Below are 27,460 nucleotides of genomic sequence, written 5' to 3'. Positions count from 1 at the left end.
CAACTAGGCCGGTGAGCCACAACTACTGAGCCTGCGCGTCTGGAGCCTGTGCTCCGCAACGAGAGAGGCCAAGATAGTGAGAGGCCCACGCACTGCGATGAAGAGTGGCCCCTGCTTGCCGCAGCTAGAGGAAGCCCTCGCACAGAAACGAAGACCCAACACAGCCAAATAAATAAATAAATAAATAAATAATAATTAAAGGTGCTAATAATTAAAAAAAAAAATAGGCAATGGGTGCCTCTTTTAAATGAGAGCATGACAGGTAGGAGGCTGTTTATATAAGTCAATTAATCTTCACAACAACTGCATAGGTAATATTACCCTACTATTTAACAAAGGAAACTGGGATTTAGCAAGGTCAGGTGACTTCCCTAAGGTCTTCAGTTAAATGGCAGGAATGGGGTGGGGTTCCATGCTAGGTCTATTTCTAGAATGTGAGCTCTAACTCTTTTCACATACTACATCATGCCACTTTTTATGCTGCTAAATATGGTAGGGCCATGAAAATAAGCCAACTACCTGAGTCTAGGAGAGCAAAAGGAATTTGTTAGCAGTGAAAACTGAGATACGACCAATCAGTATTCATTATTTGAAACAAGATGGTGTTTTAAAAAAGAAGAAAATAATATATATATAAGACTGACTCATAATATACTTTTTTAAAAAAATAAAACTCCCCAGTGCAAACATGCTATAGAGATAACAAGAAAACTGATGCTGAAATCTTGCAACAAAATAAAGCAAGTTCACTTTTTTAGTGTCCCCAAAATGAACTCTAAATGTCCAGGTCAACAATAGTTACTAGATCCACACAAGCCTAATGCTTTACCAAGATCTGAAAAGTCTTTTGGGCATGCAAAAATTATTTTTCTATTTTTTTTAGGATCCAGTTCTTAATGGTAATTTAGGGCCATATTCTCCTATAATGCATGTTTTTGTTAGATATGTTTCAAAATATTAAAAAGCATTAAAAAAGTAAAGTTTTACTTCCAATTTCTACCTCATCCTCTATTTTCCTATTCCTTCTTCCCAAAGAGAATCATTATTGTCTCTTGAATCACTTTTCAAAGATAAATTTTTTTGCATATGCTAACAAATATGAATAAATATCCATCCCTTTTTACATAAATAGCAGACTAAACATTGTTAAGACCATATTCTTGTTTCATATTTAGAATATTCACAGATCCACTTTTATATACTTTATTTTTAATAAAAAATTTCAAATACATAGACAAAGTAAAGCAAAAGTTCAATAAACACCTAGATTTACCCATATACCCACCACTTAGATTTAATAACTAGTAATATTTATATTGCTATATTTGCTTCATCTACATACCTATATGTAAGCATATTAGTATTCTTTTGAGGAATTATCATTATTATTTTTTTAACATCTTTATTGGAGTATAATTGCTTTACAACGCTGTGTTAGTTTCTGCTGTATAACAAAGTGAATCAGCTATACATATACATATATTCCCATATCTCCTCCCTCTTGCATCTCCCTCCCACCCTCCCTATCCCACCCCTCTACATGGTCACAAAGCACCGAGCTGATATCCCTGTGCTATGCGACTGCTTCCCACTAGCTATCTATTTTACATTTGGTAGTGTATATATGTCAATGTCACTCTCTCACTTCGTCCCAGCTTACCCTTCTCCCTCCCCATGTCCTCAAGTCCATTCTCTACCTCTGCGTCTTTATTCCTGTCCTGCCCCTAGGTTCTTCAGAACCGTTTTTTTTTTTTTTTTTTTTTAGATTCCATACATATGTGTTAGCATATGGTATTTGTTTTTCTCTTTCTGACTTACTTCACTCTGTATGACAGTCTCTAGGTCCATCCACCTCACTACAAATAACTCAATTTCATTTCTTTTTATGGCTGAGTAATATTCCATTGTATATATGTGCCACATCTTTTTTATCCATTGAGGAATTATTTTAATGAAATTATAGTTATCTAGTCACAAAATATTTCAGTATTCATCTCCAAAGAATAGGGACATTTTCCTATATAACCACAATATCATATGGCACCAAAGAACATTAATAATTTCTTCAAATCATGTAATACCTAGTCATTATCTAATCTCATCAACTAATTGACCTCAAAATGTAAAGAACCATTATTTTTTACAGAGCTCTTTTTGGCTGTAGTACTGCCGGCATAAGAGAAATAGTACAGGCTTCATCTAATACCAGAAGTTTACAGTGTTTATTTTTCATTTTGGTTGTTGTCATGTTATTTTTATTAGCACCTTTCATCTCTATCAAAAAAATACTGTCTAAACTTTACTTTGACATTGGCATAGGAAACTTTCCTCACCAAGTTTAGCTTTCCACAGTTTGACATGCACAAAATTGCCCAAAAAGTGTTATTTATATAATTATAGCTAACATCCTGAGCAGAGTTAGGAAATGGAGAGGAGAAAGTCCAGCTCCCCTTGTGGCAGAATCTTTCTTCTCTCTGTTCCACAAACTCTCTACTCACTGACCTTGCCAGGACTCTATCTAGTATTCTCAATTTATTATTTAAAACGAAGGGATATCAGTGGTGGTGATGGCTGCACAGCTCTGTGAATATACTAAAAACCTTTGAACTTTACACTTCAAATGGGTGAATTGTATGGTATGTGAATTATATCTCAATAATGCAGTTTTAAAAAGAGAAGAGAGGGAATACATATAAAACTCATTCTAAAATATCTTAGAATTAGTTCCCTAAAGTGAAATTTAAAAATCTTCTATGTATTCTTAGCACTGAAAAAAAAAAAAAGCCTAATAATTAAACTAAATGAACTAAAGTTCCTATTTATTCTACTATTTTGATTATGTAACCATATTACAACTGTGACTCTTGCAAATGTTAGTATGTGGAGACAGTTTATTAAAAAGTATAGTCAGGAATAATTTTTTGCTTTATAAAAACCAAATGATCCTTTAAGTAAAAAAAAAAACCTCATAATAAATTTAAAGTTATGTGACTTGAAGGGAAATAAGTAACCTCATTTTCATAGGTAACACTGACAACTGGTACAACCATTCTGCAGGGGCGTTTGCCAAAATATATCAAAAATAATAATATTCAGACTCACTAATTTAATAATTCCATTTTCCAGAAATTTATCCTGAAGAAATAATTTAATTTTATTACCAAGTATAAACACATATATTTCTAAGTATAAATAAATGACTTGTACATTAGGGTATTATAATGTAAGACTGAAAAGAGCTTGGCTATCTAACAATAAGAGAAAGTTTAAAAATTCTGGCCCATTTAGAAGATCTTATAGTATGCAGCCATGTTGTAAGAAAATGTTTAACAACATGGAGGATTCTTTCTAATACTTTTTTAAAAATGAAGGGACTTCTGGCTTCCAGTAATGGTGAAGGGAATTGGTTGGCAAAGCCTCCAGTAAGTAACAATTATAATATCAGGTATCTATCTATCTATCTATCTTTTAAAAGCACTAGAAAGTGACCAAAATCAGGCTTAATCTAAAAAAAAAAGCACTGACCACTGAAAGACAGCCACTGCAATGAGTTAAGAGTTCGAGTTAGTGACTTTTCCCCTGATCTCACAAAATTTCAATCTTACTTTAGCCAGAGTTAAAGGTTGGCAGAGTAGCTGAAAATGTATGTGTGTGTAGCGGGGGGCGGGTAGTCCACAGAAGCCGTAGAAGGAGTGGGACTAAAAATCTGAGTATACTCTCTGCCCAAATCCCTGGAGGACCACTAAATAAGATACCATTGGGTCACCAGGAAAACAGCTGACAGAAACCAGAGGAACACTTACCTCTGAAAGGCAGAACTGCACCCTATGAGATTTGTGAGTTTGCGGCTTTGTCTGACTCAGGTTACTCCTGAATCCAGGCCTAACTCAGAAGGCAGAAAGCTAAAGCCTTACTGATTTCAAGTGTAAGAGGACAGAGCTTGCTAATGCTAACACAAACTTTGCCCCAAACCTTGACAGAATGCTAAACTGCACAGGTATAAGAAAGTTCCCCAGGAGGCCAGATTAAAAACAGTAGCTGGAAGCTAAAAGAACTGAGCTTTCACACACTGCAGGGGAGGCAGAGCTTATGGTTTCAATCCAAAGGAGTGAACTGCTTACTAAACAACAAAATCATCCTCAGAAGAACACAGAACATCAAAGGTTGCCAAACATATCCACAGTATCTAGTTTTTAACCAAAAATGACTAGATATGCAAAGAAACAGGAAAATGTGACTCATACTCAGGAAGAAGGACAGTTAAACAGAAACTGACTCTGAATGGATCTAGAGGCTGGATTTAGCAATGACTCCAAAGCAACTACTTAAATACATTCAAAGAATTAAAGAGGAACTTGCCAAAGAAGTGGGCAGAATAAACAGTAAACTTGAAACTATTAATAAAAATGATCACATCTGAAGAACAGAAAGAAGACAGTTTAAACATAATGAATAGAGCTTCAGAGTCCTGAGGAGAACATTTAGAGGTCCAACAGAAGTGTAACTGAAATTCCAGGAGAGAAGGAGAAAGAGGTGGAAAAAATATCTGAAGAAATAATGGTTGAAAACTTCCCAACTTTTCTGAAAAGCATGAATTTGCTAATCTAAAAAATGCAGTAAACACAAGCAGGATAAATACAAAGACACCCACACCTAGCTAGGTATATTAGAGTCAAACTTCTGATAGCCAAAGATAATGAGAAAAATTTGAAAACAGCCAGAAAATAAACAGCAAATCACATACAGGGAAATAATGACAAGGTAACAGCTGACTTATCAGAATCAATGGAGGCCACAAGCTGAAGGAATGACATATTCAGAATGTTGATAAAAGATCTGAAAACTAAAAATTCTGTATCTGATGAAGCCTTCCTCCAAAGGTAAAAGGGAAATAGGTATTTTCAGATAAGCAAGAAACTGAAATTATTTGTCCAGTAGCAAACAAACAAACAAAAAACTAATACTAATACTCAGTAAATACGAAGGGCCAACTATACGATACCATTTTATTTTATATAGGGGACCTGAGCATCCTTGGATTTTGGTATCTGAGGGGGTCCTGAAACATATCCCTCTCAGATACCAAGGGCTGACTGTTTACAGTTGTAAAGTTCCTGTATTTTACCTGAAATAGAATATTAACTCAAAGTAGATTGTAATCCTTAAAACAACTATACATTATATCTAGATATATAGATTATATACTAATATGTAAAAATATATGTTCTTATTTAATAATACAGGAAAGGAGAAAAAAGAGGGACAGCAGGCAGCATGAGCTTCATAGGTACATCAGCTCCTCTGCCTTCACATCACACAGGGGTGAGGTACAGCGACCTGGGTGGACGCTACACATGTGGTTGCTTTGTATTACAGTCGAGGAATCTTAATCTTTTAAAGGAGCTGCTAACAAGCTTGCCCAACTTTTGCTCCAGGACGGGACATTATTATCTTGGACAGCAAAAAACCACAACAAAACAGTACAAAACAGAACTGCCCACTGCCCTAGAAGCCATGTTAGGTATTTTATCTTCGGAGGCTGTTTAAAACATCTTTGAAAAGAGTCAGGAACAAAAACTGGTATGATTCAACAATTTCACTCCTAGGTATTTACCCCAAGAGAACCGAATACAAAACACGTCCACATAAAAACTTGAACTTTTCATAAACAGCTTTATCCATGACGACCAAATTTTGGAAATAACACAAATGTCCATAAACAAAAGAATGGATAAAGTATTACTCAGCAATCAGAAGGAATTAACTATTATACACAGAAAAATATTAATGAACCTCAAACACTATGCTGTATGAAAGAAACCAGACAGAAAAGAACATTTACTGTACGATTCCCTTTGTATAAAATTCTAGAAAGGGCAAAAGTCATCTATGGTGACAGCAACATATCAGTGGTTGCTGGGAGTCAGCTGAAGGGGAGTGATGATTGCAAAGGTCACAAGCAAGGTTTGGTGAGTGATGAAATGCTGTATACCTGATTGTGGTGGTTACAAAGTATATATTAATACATTTGTCAAAATTCATTGAAATTTACACTTAAAATGGGTGCATTTTTGCCTGCAAATTATACCTCAATAAAGTAGACGAAAAGGAAAAAAAAGCATGGGAAAAAAGTATATGATTTTATTGCTGACTCCTTGAAAATGAGCACTGAATGATATATAAAGTGTTTACACGGGATTGAAATTGTGATTATTTTCTTCTTTTTGTTTTCTACATTTTCATATTTCTCCAATTAATATAGTTTCTTTTATAATAAGAGAAAAAGAAACTACAAATTTTACTAAAAACAATAGCTTACCAAAGACTATTTTACTCATTAAAATTATTTAAAAAATTCGTTATCTAGAGAGAAATACACCCATAGTATTTCATTGCTGTACACTGATGCTTAGAAAACCAAACATTTTCTAAATATGCAAAATACCTACTGGAGTGAAAAAGGAGACAAGAAAAAACTGCTTGATTTTCTAGCTCTTAGGTTAACATATTCAACTGAATGCTAAACAATGTTGGAATACTAAACTTATTAGGCTTGCGTAAGTGACGTGGTTCAGAGAGACCCTTGTAATATAGCTTTGTGGTAATTACTTATTGTTCACCAGCATATTTATTCCTTGATAACTTAACTGAGGAAAGTTTTACCGTTAGTCCAGAAGCAAAGAATCTGATTAACTTCATTCTAACCCTACTGGTATTTAATGTGTTTATGATGAATCCAAAGCTTTGGTCAATAAAAATGATCACACTTTGCAAATATCATGATATTATCATATTGACTTAGGATTTTCTTTAATATATATTGATAATTCCCAAACATTTTTAATGATTCTTTTAACAATTTTTTTTTTTTTGCTGAGAAACTCAACCATCTTGACTGGCCATTCAAAAATGCATCATGGAATAAATTGTTAGCACACAAAAGGTACCTGTAATTCAGAAAAATAAGAGTTCTGTAACTATACACCTTAACTTTTTCTTACAAAATAAAATAAGTCAGACTTTTTTGGGAAGCTCAGACTCTTGGGAAACTAATTGCTAAACTAATGTCTTAGTAACAGGATTATTGGAAATTGAGAATGAATCTAAAAAACTTTAAAAAACAAACATGGAGGCAATACTAAATTTTTTCTAAATAGAAATACAGATGCTTTGCCTGTCCATAGATGAAAATGAATAGTTATAGTTTGTGTCAATCTTACACCTTTTAAAAATTACAAAATATAGAAACAAAAAGTGTGGGCCCTCATGCTGGCCCATAACCAAGCATCACATAGTAACTATGTATATAACTCTACCACTACTCCTGCTACTTAACCTTCAGATTTCAAACCTCTCACTGAGGGCAAACATGTAAGTCCGCTCTTTTTCAATTAAAAAGAATCATAAAAATAAGCAATAATGCTAATTTTCTACAGTGGGTACTTTTTGAGATTAAGATTTCATATTGCTAAACACATGGTATTCTCATTAGTAACTAACATAAATGAATAATACATGACAGCTCAATTCATTTTCAAATATATTCTGGGCAATAAGTTTATTACTAGAATAATGATATATTTACTAAGATGACTTCTTTGGAGGACATGTAACGGCATTCATCTGAACCAGTAATTTATGAAAGTGTATTCTGGAGACAAGAAATGTAGATCAGAAATGGCAATAGCTGTTCTGGCTAAAAGAGGTTCCACGTGAAAGAAGTCTGGAAAACAATGTTGTGAAAAAGCTCTATTCCAGAGATTAGCAATGCACTCTGCACATTGACATTGGCCAGTTAATTGCTCTGAGAAGCCTACAGTGAGGAAACCTTTGTAACCCAGTGTTCACATTTACCTACAGGGCTATTTTCTTTCCATAGATCACCTATTAATATCTCATGGACATAATATTCTATGAAACACAACTTGGGAAATATAACTTATCTATAAATTCTGCTATGCTGGTTTAAAAAATATATATTTCACAAATGCAGTTGAGTTGCAAGCATTTTTGATTGATAATCAATGGCACACACTTACGTCCTATGAGGATAAATGCTTTACCAATACAAGAGTAGAATGCTACATCTTTCATGAACCTTTCTCTTGTTTTTCTGCAGTGCTACTTCCTCTGTCACATTCTCGACTAATGTAATGCCCTCTTCTCTATTTTAAACATATATAAAATAAACTGATAAAGATATGCTATATACCTGTACTTTCTGAGTTCAGGATTTTCGTGGTGGGACTCATCTCAGGCTGTAGCAATTTTGAACCTGAATCCATTTTACATGGTGTTCTCTTCTCCAAATTAAATGATCAGGTTCCTTTTTTTCAGTCTTCATTTTTGACTAACCAAAACAAGTAAACAAAACTGAAAAATACAAACTTGCTACTGGTATAAATCACAGGCTTTTTCTCCTAAGTTAGGTCTTTTTTTGGTAGCAGTCCCTTGTCAAACAATCTGATTTCAGAGATCATTTCAGCTGAATGGAAATCTTCGAGATTGCTGCTTGATGGCTAAACCAGTGACAGAAGACCAAATTTAAAACTGGACCCAGCATTTTGAGGACCTAACTGGCTGTGAACTTCCACATGCAGGACTTCATAGGCTTGTGTTCTGGGGAAAAGTTAAATATGAAAGAAGCAAAAAATATAGAGATCTAAAATCATCAGCTCCTGAGAGTGGGCATGGTTTGGTCGTATGTTTTTTGGCTTTCGAGACAGGGATGAGCAGTAAACCTAACTCAGCTAAACTGAAGCCCGATCATGTTACTCATGCTGCTTAAAATCTTCAATGACTTCCCACTGACATCAAGAGAGCTATGAAACTCCTAACAGGAGTCTGTTCTTGCTCCTCTCCAGATGCTGCTCCGGGCCCCCGGCGGCCTTGCCTTTGTTCTGCATCTCAGCCTTACCCTGCTCCTTTCTGACACAGAAATTCTCCTTCGTGGGCCCCAATGCCCGGATAGTCCACTCTTTCTTCTTCACCTAGATCTCACCTACACATCCCCTTGATCTCGCCTTGAAAATCACTTCTTCAGGAGAGCTGTCTCTGACCTCCCTGAAATTTGATAATGTTTTTGTGATTAATTAATGTCTGTCTCTCCCATAGACTGTAAATTCCATAAGAGTCACCAAGAAAGTGTTTGTGTTTACCAGTTTATCCCCGGCACCTAGCCCAGGATCTAGAATGAGGAGGGTGGTCACCTGATGATTGCTGAATAAGTGAACAGGTTCCTTTAACTCACTGCAATGGAAGCACAGGTCTAGTTCCCAGACCACTTCCCTGGAGCAGCTTCTCTGTGCCAGCACTTCCCCTATTTAATATAACTGCAGCAACTACGACAAATATATAACTGGACCTCAGATAACAAGCACAGAATATGTTTTGGACCACATGTTCCTTCTGCTGGTTGTACAGTTCTACGCTTGCTCTACACCAGCCTGCTTGCTTTCTTGTCTTGCCAAAGCATTACTGAAACTTGTTTTACCCTATCATTAACCCTTGAAACAGCTTATCAAAATGCTCATGAAAAGTAGACTCTTATTGGGTAAAGAAATAAAGCTGTATTTTTGAGTCTTAAACAATTTTTCACACAAAAGGAATCTACCCAGAGTTTAAAAGGCAAAGGCTGGGACTTGCCTGGTGGTCCAGTGGTAAAGAATCCACCTTCCAAGGCAGGGGACGCGGGTTCAATCCCAGGTCGGGGAACTAAGATCCCACATGCTGTGGGGCAACTAAGCCCGTGTGCCGCAACTACTGAGCCTGCACAGTCTAGAGCCAGTGCGCCACAACTAGAGAAGCCTGCGTGCTGCAAGGAAAGATCCCGTGTGCCGCAACTAAGACCCAATGCAGCCAAATAAATAAATAAATTAAAAAAAAAACAAAAGGCAAAGGCAAGAGAAATGTACTGTTGGGCCACGGTCTGGGCAGTAGGTCAGTGATTAATGGGGAGCATATGCCACACTGCACTGTGATATTCCACTTTTATCATTCCAGATACAACGGACCAAAGATTCATGCATTTACATATTCTTAATTGAACTTACTTTCTACCTCATCTTCTAATTAAAATGCTTTCGTACTAGAAAATTATGAAGATGTTTTCCCAAAGTGGTCTCTCTACTTTAAAAATCAGCCTACCTGAACCAAACACCTTCCATCCCATTCTTCTTATATCCTTCTTAAAGTATCCAGATATAATTTAAATCCTTCCTATGAGTCACACGTTTGGAAGTCTTGTTTTCTTATCATGCCAGAGTAAGAGAATCTAAACATTGTTTAGATAAATCACTGGACTTGGTATACCAGTTTTTAAGGTTTAGATGATGGGGGAGCCTCAATCTCTTCTCTAGCTATGTAAAACAGGAAAAAGAGCAAAAGATGGAACACCACTTTGTTACATATATACAATGGAATATTACTCAGCCATAAAAAAAGAATGAAATAATGCCATTTGCAGTGACATGGATGGACCTAGAGACTGTCATACTGAGTGAAATAAGTCAAAGACAAATACCATATGACATTGCTTTTATGTGGAATCTAAAAAAATGATACAAATGAACTTATTTACAAACAGATATAGAGTCACAGATGTAGAAAACAAATTTATGGTTACTAGGGGGGAATGGGGGAGGGAGGGATAAATTGGGAGATTGGGATTGACATATACACTCTAATGTATATAAAATAGATAAATAATAAGGACTTACTGTATAGCACAGGGAACACTATTCAATACTCTGTAATGACCTATATGGGAAAACAATCTAAAAAAGAGTGGATATATGTATATGTATAACTGATTTACTTTGCTGTACATCTGAAACTAACACAACATTGTAAATCAACTATATTCCAATAAAAATTTAAAAAAAAAGAAACACCACTTTGTAAAAAGCTGCCTACATTATTTTTCACTACAAATTAATGTCATATTTACACAATAGAGATTGACCAGAAAGACAGTTTTGCTAATTATACCTCTATGCATCGTTTTTTGTTGTAGAGGGGAAAAATAAATGATCATATTACTTCTTAATTCACTCAGGAGCTTTCATCTCCATGAATTCAGCACACAGTTATGCAGAACTTTTAGAAATCCCACAACTCAGTGGTATAGCTTATATTTGTAGAAGGAAACAAAATGTTAGGAGAACAAAGAAAGGAAGGTGATTAAACTTGTCTAGGGTGGGGAAGGGACAAGGTAGAGAGAACAGAATTGAAGAAAATCTTTCACAGAATAGGTGACATAACTGGACCTTTAAAAACTGCAGACATATGATCCAGCAATCCCACTCCTGGGCATATACCTAGACAAACTATAATTCAAAAAGATACATGCACCCCTATGTTCATAGCAGCACTATTTACAATAGCCAAGACTTGGAAACAACCTAAATGTCCATCAACAGATGAATGGATAAAGAAGATGCAGTACATATATACAATGGAATATTACTCAGCCATAAAAAAGAATGAAATAATGCCATTTGCAGCAATGTGGATGGACCTAGAGATTATCATACTAAGCGAAGTAAGTCAGAAAGAGAAAGACAAATACCATATGATAGCACTTATATGTGGAATCTAAAATATGACACAAATGAACACATCTATGAAATAGAAACAGACTCACAGACATAGAGAACAGATGTGTTGCTGTCAAGGGGGAGGGGAGGTGGGGGAGGGATGAATTGGGAGTTTGGGATTAGCAGATGCAAACTAGTATATATAGAATGGATAAACAACAAGGTCCTACTGTATAGCACAGGGAACTATATTCAATATCCTCCGATAAACCATAATGGAAAAGAATATGAAAAAGAATATATATATATGTGTGTATAACTGAGTCACTTCACTGTACAGCAGAAATTAACACAACGTTGTTAATCAACTATACTTCAATACAGTTTTTTTTTTTAATGGCAGAGTTTTGTTGGGGGTAAAAGGGCCCTTCCAGGCAAAGGGGCTGAATGAATACGTGGGGGTTTGAGAGCACAATGCCTATTTGAAGAAAAGCCCTATAGCTCTTGGGAAGCTGTTAAAGATTCTTGACTAAGGGGAGAAAGTGTGGACAGCAGAAAGATAATGTTTTGAGAAGATTACTCTAGCTATAATAGATACATGCATGTAGTCAAATTGGAGGGTAGAGAAATTGGCGGCTGGGAGACTATTTCCAAAGCTACTGCTCCAGACCAGAACTGAACTGACAGGGGCTAGAACCAGGGGATGAAATGAGAATGGAAAAGAAGCCTGGCTGTGAGAGGAGTCAGAAATATTATGGGAATGAAGTACATAGGATCTGATGACAGACTAGCTATCAGGAAAAGTATTTCAAAATGTCCTCGGGAGGAACTGAGGTTACTGGTGTAACAAAAGGTCAGTCTGGAAGGGACACTGGTTTGGGGATTAAAATCATGCAGATGACTTTTGACAGGTTCAGTTTAGGAGCTATCTGGCACTCAGCAGGATATAGGGAGTACATTCCGTAGTGAGGACTGGGTTAGAGATTTGGATTAAAGGGTGGTTACTGCCACAAATGTAGAACTTAACAGTAGAATACCCAGATGTTTCTATCTAGAGGAGGCTCATAGGAGAATATCTTAACATCTCTGCAGAGTGGGGAGGATGAGGTGTGGATAAGTAGGTTGTGTGAAAGATGAAGAGAGAAGGACTGATGTCTTGAAGAGTCAAGACAAGACAAGAGAGGATACAAAGGCCTCTCTCACTGAACTGAGGGCTTGGCCATGGTACTAAAGGAAGCAGGGGGAGACTGAACCACAGAAAAACGCTTTCACTCTTTCCTATACCACTAAGACTCTTCATGAATACAGTTTCAAATTTTGATCACTTTGACATTATCACAAAGATGAGGAGAAAATACAGAAGTAGAAGAGTAACTAAGATGGTAGGAAAGAAGAAAAATTGTTTCTAACAAAAAAGGTTTAAAAGAATTCAGGTTCTACATGAAAGGCTTAAAAATACAATCTGTAATTTTTATCAAAGTATCTGTTTTTCATTTGATCCTACTTGCAAAATAAATCTTTTTTTTTTTTTTTCCAAAAAAAGAAGAAAAAGGAATTCAGGTTCTTTATTCTAAAAGAGAGAATAGAGGGAAGATTTATACATAATCCTAGCTCTTTCACCCAGATAAGAAAGATGCTATGCACATAATTTTCCATTTTTAACCCTTTAGAAAGGAGGGTCTATTTGTTTACATTTATTTTTATCTTTAGTGAAAGTGGGTTTAACAAAAGGTATAGTTCTAACCGAAGGGTACTGGTGAAATTTCATTCTGGGAGGTATGTGGAATTCAACCATACTCATTTAAAACACTTTTAATAACCTGGAAGTGCTGAATGATCGATATAGTACAAAGAGACAAACATGGTGATAGCCTATAATGGCAGTAAAATATTAGGACAGTTTTCTCTTCCCTGTTTTTCTGCCAGGGATCAGAAAAATTTTAAAGCATAAAATTATTTCTTTTCATTGCAACTGTTCCAAACTATTTCAAAAGGAAATCTGAATTACAGAATTGGATATTTATGTCTGTGCCAGACTAGATTAAATCAAATTAATGAAAAATTTGAAATACACATATATTTGGAACTCCTTTGTGGACTACAGAGAATTGCAGAAGCATAAGGCATTAATATTAACTTGTCTGGCTGCCTGTAGCTTGTGCACTCATAATTCCTCTTGCTTCCCATCTCCTCCCCTTTACATCTTTTCCTTTAGGATCAACATAATAATAAATGTATTTTGTAGCATCTTTAGTTGGAAAAGAGACCCTAGGTTTTACTGTCTTTAGAAAAACTTGAAAAGCAAGTTTATTATTCTTATAGATCTATAAATTCCAGTTTTTGAAACTTCTTTTTAAAATATAAGTATGAAATCACCATCTCTTTGTCATAAGCCTCAGAAACACAGATTAGCGAATTCTGTAATTTGAAGTCTTTTGAATCTAGCAAAAATTTAGGAAACTAGCACTAAATATGGTGTTCATTTTAAAATACCACTCTTCCAGTATAGACTAACACCCTCAGCCATTTTACTGCATACCCAATCAATATTAAAGATTAATGTCTTTAAGCACTTTCTGACCTATTTCATCTTAAAACCAATAACTCACCTAAAAAAAGCTCTTGATCTAATTAACAACTTTTTTAGGCAAACTTCCACAGTTGGCCCACTTTAAAGTGGAGAAAATTAATACCACAAGATTATGTAGTCTTATAACATTTATATCTAGTTAAAAGTAATTTAGAACTTCCCTCGAAACCAATTTAAAAAATATTCTCAAGAGTAATCTAAACAGGATCAAAGTCCACTAAATATAATAAGACAATATGCCCATTATAAACTGCCAAATGATAAGACATTGGTCCAGGCTTGATAAAGGCAAATGACATTTAGATATTTATTGTTTATGGCAGTAGCCTTTGAGACAGAATGCAAGACTCTTAATTAGAGTGCAGGAAGAAACTATCAAAGCTGCTATTTCTAAATTTTTTATCTAAAAGAAAAAAGCTTTATTAAATTAAATATTCAGATATACACTGCTCCCCTCCCTTGGTGCTTATTTAAAAGGTTTCATATAAGACACCCAGAGGTTCCTGTAGAGACTACACAGTGAGGAGAGGTCGGCAGTGGAACCCTCACTTGTTCTACAGCTTTCAGCGACTTCGGATGTATTGGGGTTTATGAGCACAGAATGTCACTGATGTACTTAACTTAAAAATCCAAGACTTTGGGCTTCCCTGGTGGCACAGTGGTTGAGAATCTGCCTGCCAATGCAGGGGACACGGGTTCGAGCCCTGGTCTGGGAAGATCCCACATGCCACGGAGCAACTAGGCCCGTGAGCCACAATTGCTGAGCCTGCGCGTCTGGAGCCTGTGCTCCGCAACAAGAGAGGCCGCGATAGTGAGAGGCCCGCGCACCGCGATGAAGAGTGGCCCCCACTTGCCGCAACTAGAGAAAGCCCTCGCACAGAAACGAAGACCCAACACAGCCATAAACAAATAAATAAAATTAAAAACAAAAATCCAATACCTCTACACAGTAGAAAAATTACAATATTATAACACTTTGTAAAGGGATGGAGAGTGACTACACAAATATTCTGCGTTGAACAGAGATTTTTCTGATTGTCCTGAGGCAAAGTATTTAAGAGTTGACATTTCACAAAAGAAACGTGTCCCTATTTGCTGATGTATTCTGGTACAAGTGGCTGTTTGTACGATGCTACCTACCAGATAATTCAAAAAAAGAAAGAAAGAAAAATAGAAGAAAAGAAATAGAAAGAAAGCATGCTTAACCCATCACTTGAAGATAAAGGTAACAATTTAAAAAGAATTAAAAAAAAAATCTGAGTTCGAAAGAAACTCTAAGAAAAGATCGTTTTGAAATTGGATGTTTATGAAAATATGCATGAATGTGGTTCACCTTTAAAATTCATATTTGTATCAAACTTGAGAATGGAATTTTCTATCCTGTTTTAAAATCTTCCAAAGGAAGAGTTCCAGAGGCTTTTCTTATTTTCTATTAGTTTCTAAGAAGAAATGATGATATCAGGAAAGACTGAAATTTTCTAGCAGAGTTACAAGAATATTCTTTGCATAATTAAAGAATAGGATTTAAAGCAAGCATCATGTTTTAAGAAGATCAGCCAATACCACACTCCTCTCATCAACACAACTTTTTATCTTTTCCACCTGGACAAAATTCAAACCAAGTTTTGAAATAAACACAGAACAAGACCTTGGAATCACTTACTGTATCACAAGCATTAAAATGAAATTAAAAAAAAATACAGCTCACACTAAAAATATGATTCATTTACTCTTAATAAAATTTTATTTCCTCATCTATATCTTATCCTTTTACAATTTTTTGAGTGTTTTAAAATGATCATGACATATTAATACAGTGGTACATATATATATATATATAAAATTTATTAATAAAAATACATGTTCTGGGGTAAGTGCTCAAAAATATTTTACTGATAAGACAGCAAAAACACTTAAAAACCATGGACTTGTCCTGATATAATTGTGCAGTACAAAATTCTATCATGCAACTAGCTATGGTAATTGCATGTAAATAAATGGCTAAAAGTGATGCATTTATACAGTGTTAACATTAATTCTTCCTGTTAAGTTCAGGAACCATAATTTTTATACCTCATAATGAATGAAATTGCCACAATTTTAGTCCTTATTTTATGGTATCCCAATAATTTAAAAATAACCCTTCTTCAGCTGGGCAGTTCCACTGTGTACTTCCCTTTGTTGTTCCAGATGATGACAATTACTGAGGCCTCTATAATGTTTCCCTTGTTTGAGGAAGACTATGAGTTATAAACTGAACACATAGGAGGCTTGTTAGAATTACAGATGTGTGTATATATATTATACACACACACATAAACACACACACAATTCTTTACTTGAAAATCCATTCTTCCCTCCTAACTTAAACAGAGGTGATATGGATGGCTACCACGATGATGTCGGGTTCCTGAAATTCCATAGTGATCTGCTCTTTTGCATCTAAAAGACCCCCACCTTCTCGAAATTCTAAAGGCCTGTCATAAACTTTATCCTTGTAAAATTGATACTATTTATTAATCTCACTTTAACAAACGAGGAAACCAAGGCTGAGAGAAAGAAGAGACGTGATCACATTATTTTTCAATATTGTTATATTCAGTAAAACGCAGCATCTTAAACACATGGTTTGATGTATTTTGAGAAATATATATGTATTCGTCACACTATTCTTAAGGTAGTGGAAGCAGGACTTATATTCCTGTTCTTTCTGCTGCCATTTTCTTACATACTTACAATCAGCAAAGTTATAGGAATTGGCACTGTCAGATATTAAAAAAATTATGGCAAATCTGTAATTCAGAACTCATTTATTTTCCAAAGTCCATTTGCAGAATGCCAACCAGGTACAAAAAAATCACTATGCTGACAGCAGTTTGGAACAGAGAGAGTGGGACAGGACATTTCGTAGCTCCCTGAGGAGAGAGGGCAACAACCCAAGGGCACAGGCATAGAAAAGCAGAGGTAAGAGAACACAAGAATGTGTAATAGTTTTGTCCAACCCATATAGAAGATCACTTATAAAATCATATGCTTTAAGGGTTTGCCAGGTAGATTTACTGACCTTTGAAATAAATGTAATCATATTTTAAAAGAAAGAAACACAAAAAATCCAAGCTCTTTGTATAATGTACACACACATAGCCATTAGGAATGATATGCACCTTAAAACAGCTTATGCAACTTTTATTGTACTTCCAGGGAGTAGAATAGACATGCTTAAATTTTGGAAAACTGCTCACTGATAAAGCCATTATAGTAATTGCATTGGGTCTGTTTATTAATTTGTCACAATTAAGTCAATAACAGCTTTACTAATGTCCTATTACTTGATTAGTTTTGAAAGTGATTATCTTAAGAACTCAACTTAATTGGAAGCCTCTCAATTTACAAGGTACATTATTAAACTCTCAGTAGCATCTTAAGATTATTCAACATATGCAGGTCAATTACCAGTAATCACTGTTTTGTACAAATGTTCCATAGAAACTATAGCATGACATGCCAAAGAGGGAGAGTGAGAGTTAATTAATAATGCCAGACTCCAAGTGACATTTCCAGGATAAAAGGGCAACATGGGCATTCATATAAAGTCTTCCTAAAACTGGGTCTGTTACTAAAAATCAAATAATGGAAAGCTAGCAACTCTACACCTTACAGATGAAGATAATTTGTCATGATTGCTAAATCACCAGATTGCACTGCCTCTACTCATGCCCAGCTGCATATTAATTTCCAGATTAGTAACTTACAATTAATTCTTACTACTGCTCCATCACTTTTCTTTTTCCAGTTAATAAAAGAGACTGCAATCAATAATTGTTCATCCCAGTTTTCAGAACAGTTCAACTACAGCTATTACTACATAAGCAGGAAACATGAGTGGTTCACGTACCCAATGAGACTGTGAGGTCTTTAAAAATTATTGGCTGTAGCATAAATATTTTATATTGACCTTCCAATTCCGACTCAAAGATTCAATGTAGTTAGTTGAATATTTACAATGATTAACAATTATAAAGGCTGAGAAAGTGCCTTGAGACCTAGGCTGATTTTCAAACACCTATTCAAACAATTTCATAACTTTTAGATTAAACTTTATTAGATATTCGAAAGGTCTGCCCCACACTAACAACGTGAGCTTGGTCTTGAGATTCATCACAGGAAAACTGATTGCTGCTTCATTAAAAACCTGGGATTGTAACTCCTTGACAAGATTATTCCACTGCTGACCTGTAAAGGCACTGTATGAATTATGTGTTTTGACTTGTTCCTAATCTAAGTTCTGTACACAGAATACAGTTCAAATTGCCAAGGCTGATTTGCCCCCAACTGTGTGAACACAGTGAACAAAGCTGAATCTGTAAAACATTAGTTCTGTGCGTTTGAAAATCTTGGGATGAAAGGCACTTTGAGTTTGTTGCATTCAAATAACTCCGCGTCCTTAAACAAAATTTTCCTGGTGAGTTAACCGCTTAAACAGTGGGGATGCTATGGGGAAAGTCACGGTCATATTTAACAATCCAATCCCATGGATTTTGTACCAAGAATCTATCTGCCAAAAATTGAAGAGTGAGGAAGGCCTCTTAAGAGACTTCCCACACACCACAAGTCGTTTTTTAAAGGCTTTAACCAATTGTCTTGGGATAGATTGTCTCTCAATTGCCTACACATCACCTTTGATACATTACTGCACTTTAATTACTCATTTGCTGTAATTGAGCCATAAAGGCAGGACCTTACGAAAATATACAAAAAATATTTTTCAATATCTAATCCATGGTTGAGTAAAATAACCAGTTTACTCTATTCACACGTCACTTTTCTGCCACTGCCCTACCAGAAGCACAGCAGAAGCGGTCTGTGGCAGATGGAGATTCATGCAGAAAGAGAGTGGGTGGTATGGAGAACTTATGAGGACTCTTAGAGCCTGTGTTCAGAAACAGATTAGATCTGCTTCTTCATCCAGGGAACAAAGGACACTGAAAACCCCATTTACCTGGGTATTAAGTTCAATTATGACCAGAGGAGTGGGAAGAAAGGGAACAGTTCATTTGCCCTTAGGCTCTTCAAATTCCTTCTGCCTCAAAACGCATGACTAAGAAACAGCAAAGCATCCTTTGTCAGAATTACTTGTCCCTTAATTCTTAATAAAGGAGGCTATACACAAACTACATTTAAATTAACTGTTGCCATCCTTATTGTCCACTTGCAATAAATAAATGCCTTTAGTTTTGGTCAAGCTACTAAGTGCCTGGCATGGACGCAGTGATCGGTAGCTTGGTGAGAGGATTAAATGATTCTGAAGAAGCTTAGGTTCTCTCTTCCTCTGGTGGAAGGATAACCTTAGCCTCTTTTCATGGGCCGTGGAATGTCCTCAGATACAAAACAGGTCACCAGCTGCTGTTAATAAAGTCGCTTTGCTTGAAGCAACAAGAATGGCTTTATGGAAATAGCTCTTCTTTTTAACAGTCACCCCGAAGTCCTTAATGAAAAATGCCTTTTTTCTCCTTCTATGCTAAAATGACCCAAACCTTGCTTTCTAATCTTACTAGATTAAAAACTATATATTGCAAGGGAAAAAAGGAGATGTAAACTCTTTTTCAGTAATTAAGGTCTGGAATTAGCTGTTTTCTAGAAGAAGCAACAAACTGCTTAGGGATAAGTGAAAATGTTGGGTAATTATTAACAGAAGTAAATTAATCACAGAAACTGATCCCCTAACCCCCCCACCTCCACCCCATGGATGTTTGGAGTTGGCTGCCTCTCTGAGCAGCTCCGAGATTTAAGAATCTAAACAGCTCAGATGTCTCAGTCATTTCTTCTATTACAATGGTTCTCAAAGTGTGACCCCTGAACCAGAAGCATCAATCAGCCTCTGCATCACCTGGGATCTGGTAAGAAATGCAAATTATCAAGGCTGACCAAAAATCTGCCCAATCAGAAACTCTGTGGGAGGGGCCCAGCAATAAGTGTTTTAACAAGCCCTCTAGGCAATTCTTACATACTCTAAAAGGTTGGGAACCACTGTTCTATTAAAGCTGGGTATTTTCAAACCAATTGCCTAATATATTTCTATATTTCAAGAATTAAACTGACCATCAATGGGGAGCGAAAAGTTTTCAAAGGTAACTGAGAAGAGAAATGCAGCTATCCTTAGGATAAAAATACTAGATTCATAGCAGTGATTCTCAACCCTACATGAACACTGGAATGGCTGAACAGGCTTAAAAAAATACCAGGACCTTACTCCAAGCCAAATGAAACAGAGTGTAGGGTAGAGAGGCAGCGATGATATTTTAAAAATGCACCAGTTATTCTAAAGCACCGGGAAGGCTAAGAATCACTGATAGAAAATAACCACAGCAGTCAGACTCTTAATAGAAGTAGGACAGCCTAAGAACTAGAAAACAGGGCTATGTGGATGTTTCTGGCAAGAATATATATTTACATTTTCATAGACTAGGTTTGTGTCATATTAATTAAGCACTAGCTGGCATGCGGGACTTGGGAAAATAACATTACATTTTATTGTCTCATACTCTCCTTAAACCTCATGGGTTGAACAGTTCTTATTTCTAGAAGAGATAAGTCACCAATAAACATAATTTGAGAGAGGAATCTGAGTTTTGATCCTATAGGCTTATTCCAAAATAATTTTAAAAATAATATATGTTGGAGCATGAAGCCACCACGATCCTATATGGCCTATGGGAATACATTCTCTCCACACTTCTAGCTGGTTCTACTAATACCATCTTCCTTCCTGACAGAGGAAAATGGGACTCGAGTTTGAGAATGGATTAGAAGCACTGAGTGGCTTAAAAACAGAAGATTACTATAAAAAGGCATCAAAACCAAGTCAGTTTTAGCTATGTCCTATTTTACTGTTTTATACACACACACACACACACACACAATTTCATAATGAAAATTGAGCACAAAACCATAAATTAATAATAATTCCAATTTACATTTATTTCATAGCACTTTGCAATGATTAATCTTCTTTTACATATTAATTCATTAGATTTCCACAAAAATGCCTCATGAGGTCATCAGGATAGATACTATCATTGTTGTTATTTTAGTTTTACTTATGAGAAGACAAACTTAATTAAGTGAATTATCCAAGGCCAAGAGCTATATTGACAATGTTAATAAGTAGCAGCTTTAACTGTGGTAATAATATTTTGATGTCTGATATTAGTAATTTAGTGCATGTCAGTTTTAAAACCTCAAAGTATGGTTATTTTTATTTCCAGAAGAGTATAAATGGCCAAATGAATTAAAATAGATAAAAGAGGGAAACCCAATATAATAAAGTATCCAATCAGAAAAAATAAACACATAAAGCAGTTTCGCTTAAAATACTTGGAAAGACTGTAACTTCTTTTTTACTTTTCTAGAGTTGGTAGAACTTATCTTTGAATTCTTAACAGATCCATAAAACATATAAATAAAAGATAAATTGTAAGATGCAGCTCTGATTTTATACTTGGGCTATATAACTGCTACAGAACATTTTTAGGATAACTAAGTACTATTTTACTTCTTAGAATATTAGCAAATCATTAAAGTTTGATCTGCTCATATCAGAAGATTTGTTTCTTGATAATTTTTATATTATTCTTATGATATTAAAGTATAGAACTGTATTCTGCTTCATTTTAAAACATAATACACCTCTTTCAAATCTGAAACCAGGTACTTTAAAAGACGGTTAGCAAATTTAAAAATGTAGAAGTTTATATTTCAACTGTCAAGTAAATATGCAGGGAGATATATGGAAAATACTTTAAAAAAAATTTAACCTAATTAGACTGTCTTTCATACTTTGTGTCTATTAAAACTCTCCAACTATAATTTAATATTCAAGCATTTTACACCATCAAAGTATTACGAAACACAAAAAGGGGGTTTGTTACAATATACATACTACATGCTTCATACAGGATAATCTTTCACTATTAGAAAACATTAAGCTGTGTACTATTCTTAATTAAGGCCCCATTTCAGATAAAGTAAAGCAATTTGCAATTTAATTATAATAATACACACTGCAAAGTAACTAATGACATAGTATGCATTTGCATTGGATAATGAGAGTAGTCGGTAAATAAAGCTTTACAAAGCAGGAAATAAAAACAGGTGAGGGAGTTGTGGTTCATTCATCTCCTTGCTTACTAATGAGAGCTGGAATAGCGATCAGTCACTTCCCAGCACATTCCTTGATGTGTGCAATAAAATCATGTGCTGTAGACAGATCCACTAACCTAATATAACCACCAGGTAGGTGTCAGTTCAGAGAAATACACGAAGAGAAACAAGTGATAAAGCAGTATAAGCTAAAACTAACTCATAGTAAAGACAGAATAATTACTAGGAATGCCCAGACTATATGCCCTGTGATATAAATGAGTAATGGGAATATTAACCATATTATTTTAAATTAAGAACATACTTTAGAAAACCCCAAATTAGTACATATATTCTACTTAGGCTTAAATTATACCTAGAAATATGGAAGTGGTGAAATGTTTGATTTTACAAACCACAGAAGTGATTTTTCTTCTTTAGGTTGGAGAAATAAAAATGCATAGGGTCTCTTGCTAATAGTAGTAACAAGATCAGACATCAAATTTTAACATTTTCACATTAGAGAAATTGAGTTCTACCAAAATCTAATCTGTTAAATCTAGGCAATGTTTTCCTTTTAGCAGAGGTGTTACGTAACTTACGCATCTTCATTCTACTGTCGTATTGGTGAAGCAAGCATGTTGCTCTAATCAGGTACTGTGTATAACACCCAGGTGTTTGTTCAGTCAAATTACCACTTGTTATCAACTCATAATTTCAATTAACTTACAACTTAATATAGCATCTCTTGAATTGAGAATTTACTATAGATGGAGCAGAAGAGATAGTTATAACATTTTTTTCTGAACAAATTTTGGGACAGACTTTCTAATGCAGGATATGAGTAAATTATTTAGGTTCTCTGCTATTCTCAGTTTGCACAAATACTGAAATCTAATTTGGCTTATTGGTGTTTTGGCTCCAAATACATAAACCTCCCCAATTCAAAATACTGCTTGCTTTAAATTCAACCTGGTGAGTACTCATTATCTCTCCTTGGCACAGACTACCTTACATTTGTCAATTACATGAGTGAGTGTATAACATACAAAATATATATTCTGCTTTACTAACCAGGCTGTAAATATGAATACCCTGAGAGGAAGACCATGTCTGTTATCTTTTTAAATGAAGTGAAAAGAAGCAGAAAATCGTACCTGGACCTAGCATAGAAACTTCATCACAGCAGGGACTAAAATGAAAGCTTTTTTTTTTTTTTTTAACAAAGAAAAGGTAAAGAAACCAATTATCTTTAGGCAAAAACCTGAATACTAGAGGAATGTGAACCGATAATACCAGTAAGTTCACATTTTTGTTAACATATAGGTGTTGGCAAAGAGTAGCCTCCATAACTATTTTCAAAATTGAGGCGGAAGAGCAGAATTATGATATTACAGACAGCATATTTGCCTCCCCCATCATAATTACTGCCAAGAGTTTCAAAGCCAGTCAACAGTGAATATGGAGCTATTCTAAAAAGCACCCTTGAGCACTTTTTTCTCTTGGGCATCCTTCTATAGATACTCCCTTATTCTGAGAAGTTAATTAAAATATAATTTTGCCAGACATATTTTTCCCCATCTCCTTTGAAACTTCTACTGGTGACAGGCTTCAGAAAACTAGAAAATAAGCTCTATGCCAGCTGTCCCTTGTCCCCTGGCCCATACTGTGAAAATACAGAGATTCAGAGAAAACAGCATATATGTACAGGCTGACATCAACAGCACATCCTGAAATCTAATTATTGCAGTTAAATATGAAACACTGTTTTTGTTCCCTAGAGAAAATTCTTCAAGATGATAAATCAGTTTCACAGATGGAAGAAGAAAGGATTCCATGAGAGTACTTGATTGGGCAAAGGGATAGGATGAATTTTAGTGGGTTGATATTACTATTAATTTTGCCAAGGTTTATTGTATAAATTTGGGTAAGCCACTGCTATTTAGTAAATGGAATTGAGAGTGGCTAAAATATATAATAAAAAATTCATACAGGTTGCCAGGAAGAAGTTAAAAGTGTTCCTGTCAGTTGTAAAATGGTCACCTAATTTCCTCTAGTTTAACATGAAAACATCAGAGAATACATAAATGAAATGGCACATTATTTTTGACCCAAAATAATTTTCCTGTAATATTTGAAATTAAAAGTTCTAATGTAAAATAATGTAAAATACTATACTGTAAATCCAAAATAAGGTCTTAAGAAAAAGTTAAAGCCCTAGTTAATGAATTTTCAGGAGATACAGATAAAAAAGATAACAGCAGATTCAATACTGAATAGTTTTTAGAAGTATTCCTTTATGTACTGAAAAATATCTCCACTGTACACAAAGGATAGATGTAACTAAGGAAAAAATCCTCTCGGCTGTAAAAAATAAACACTACGTTAAATATGCTTTAAAACAATCTAATTTCTTATGATGATTTCAAGAGAGGCTAGAATTAATTAAGTGATATCAGCACCTTACAATAACTAACTGAACTTTTGCAAAGATGTAGACCCACACCTCTATTAGTTTTCAGAGGCCTTTATCTAATTCCATTACCTTCCAGGAAGCAATAAGAACTAGCTCCACAGCATTTTAGAGTAGAGGGCTGGAGTGATCATTCACTCCAGTATTTTAAACCTGGGGGGCCCTTAGGTCCTAGGTGGACTCCAATGGTACTGTTAGCTTTTGGAAACTGAGTAAAAGTATGTGTCCTCAGGAACATGCATTTTATGAGGAGAAGGCCGTGGTTCATCAGAATTCCAAAGTGGGCTATAAACATGAAAAGGTACAAAAAAACTAGTTAAGTAGCCTAACTTCCAGTTTACAAATAAGCCTGGAGAGTTAAAATGATTGCTCTAAAGACAAACCTAGAATAGCTATAAAATACCTAGAACCAGGTCTCTTGATAACCAATTAACTCAGTGTACTATTATGCCCATATCATTCTTCTCAGAGGGTAAGTAGGAAAAATATGTGTTAAATATGCACAGTGTTTTCGTAACTGGATCTTATCTCAAGTAACAAAGAAGTTTCTAGGTCAGAATACTACCTATAAATACAAAGTCTGAAGATATGGAAGGCAATATAGGTGATCTACATGAGCCCAAAAAAACCCTCATGGATCCCCCAACACCGTGCTGCCTCCAAGCCAAGCATATATGCCCACATTCACCTTAAGACAGCACAGCACATGCCATTGACCTCCAAGCTGACAGAGAAAGCCGTAGGAGTCCAAAGGGAAGAATGGATCCTGAGCTATCACATTATGCAATAGAGAACTACCTCAGTTTAACATGGCCCAGGGGTTTGAACTCTCCCTGGCTCACTGCCTCAACACCCCTGCCTCTGCCCCAAACACACACACACACACACACACACACACACACACACACACACAGAGACACACATACATATATAAAATTATAGACAGGTACAGCGTGATTTCAAGGTATACATATATAACATACAAATGAAAACAGAGCATGAATTTAACTGATTTATTAGCCAATTAATTTCATGATTTTTCATGATTAATTTTAGGAAGGAATGTCACTAAAATAAATAATTAGGAAGAACTGTGCATTAATCTTGCCAAGTCACCCTGTGCATCCTCTTGCCATTTCTAAAACGAGAAAGTCATTTAACTTGTGTCTATGAATCAATGTCTGTATAAACATCTAAGTACATATTGTAGCTCTACCGTTTACATATGGTATGATTTTAGGCAAATGACTTAGTCTCTCTGTGACTCAAGTTCCTGATTAGTAAAACAGAGATAACAGCAGTACTGACCTTACTGGGTTGTTGTGAGGACTAAATGTGGTAATATGGGTAAAGTACCTAGAATAAACCTTCATATTTTATGATGACAAAATAGCTGTCATCATTGTCATCCTCACCATCATCACAAAGAGACATATATGCAATTAATTAGTTATGGAGAAGAAGGAGTTAAGAAGGAAGCTTAAGATAAAATTGTTTATTAACAAAATGCTCAAGCTATCATGAAAATTCAAACTACTTCCTGGGAGAATACCAGAAAGTCTATTCGGGCCCAGGCGTTTCTTGGGGCCACATTGCCATGGACTTGGCATGCCAGGGTTCTCCACCCAAATGGGATGAGAAGGATGGGTTGATCTGGGCCAATGGAGCAGTCCCCTTCCCTCCTTACAACTGTGGGTGAGCAGCATCAGGTGCTCCAGTCTCAGTTACACCAACTTGTTGTGTGGCAGACCTGATTAGTCTAAATGTTGTATCTCTGCAATATCTCTGACCAGCAGCTTAACTGAAGGGAAGTGATCTTAGGAACTGACTTCTTTGAAAGTGAAATGCTTTGATGACAATTTTAAAGATAATGGGATGCTCTTGGAATTTATGGAGACAGTATGCAACATCACCATGAAACAGTGAAAACCTTGAATCATGTCTTGTGTGCATGACTCTCTTGGGGTCATTCGATCCCATGATGGGAACCCATCTAAAGCCACGGAACACTGAAAAACACTAATAACTTCCAACCCACAGACAGACACCAAGACTCCCAATGGTGTTAGTCACCAACATCATTCAAGTAATTATCCATCCGGTGTCTATCTGTTAGACCACAATCTTGAATATGTCAACTTAAAACATGTTGTCGAAAATGAAGAGTTTTACCTTTTTATATTCAGCAATGCCCAAGGTATTCCAGAGGGAGTATGAAATGCAGGTAGCAATTTTACCCCAAGTTCCACTGCTTTCTTTCGAAATATCTGAAAAGTTAAACAATTAAGTGAGCTACTGTTGAAAGAAAAACAAAATGTGCTATTCTACTATCTCACATTAAGCATGTTTCTACTTAAATTTTTTTTGATATGAAAAAATAAAAGTTTCTCAAATTAATAGAATTACCTAGGAAAGTAAGAATGGTCCAGGGGCCATTGTGTATTTATTACCAATCTTGGTTGCACAAAGAATCATGTGCGGAGATTTGAATAATACTGATGTCTGGGTACCACTCCTACGATTCTAATTTCTATGGCTTGGAGCTCCCAGGTGAGAATTTTTTAAAGCACCACAGGTGGTGTCAAGTGATTCCAATGTGCAAGCCAGGGGGGAGAACCACTGTTGCTGGTGAATAAGTCTTGGATTGAAACTCAGGAGCTCTGGTCCTGTTCTGGCGTCACTTATTTACTAGGGCACAGAGAAAGGATAAGTTGTAAAAAG

General features: G+C 35.5%; 1 protein-coding gene across 2 annotated transcripts in view; it reads right to left on the bottom strand.

Annotated features, from left to right (window-relative positions):
• The window catches only part of MAN1A1 (mannosidase alpha class 1A member 1), a 165,436-nt gene that overhangs the window by 47,156 nt on the left and 90,820 nt on the right, over positions 1-27,460 (bottom strand). For both annotated transcript variants that reach the window (XM_082406178.1, XM_082406177.1), the window contains exon 6: positions 26,912-27,006. In XM_082406178.1, coding sequence (XP_082262304.1) covers positions 26,912-27,006 — 95 coding nt within the window. The remainder of the gene's footprint in view (positions 1-26,911; positions 27,007-27,460) is intronic.

This window comes from Balaenoptera borealis, assembly GCF_965194805.1.
Source record: "Balaenoptera borealis genome assembly, chromosome: 9".
NCBI lineage: Eukaryota > Metazoa > Chordata > Mammalia > Artiodactyla > Balaenopteridae > Balaenoptera > Balaenoptera borealis.
This window is presented reverse-complemented; position numbering and strand designations above follow the sequence as displayed.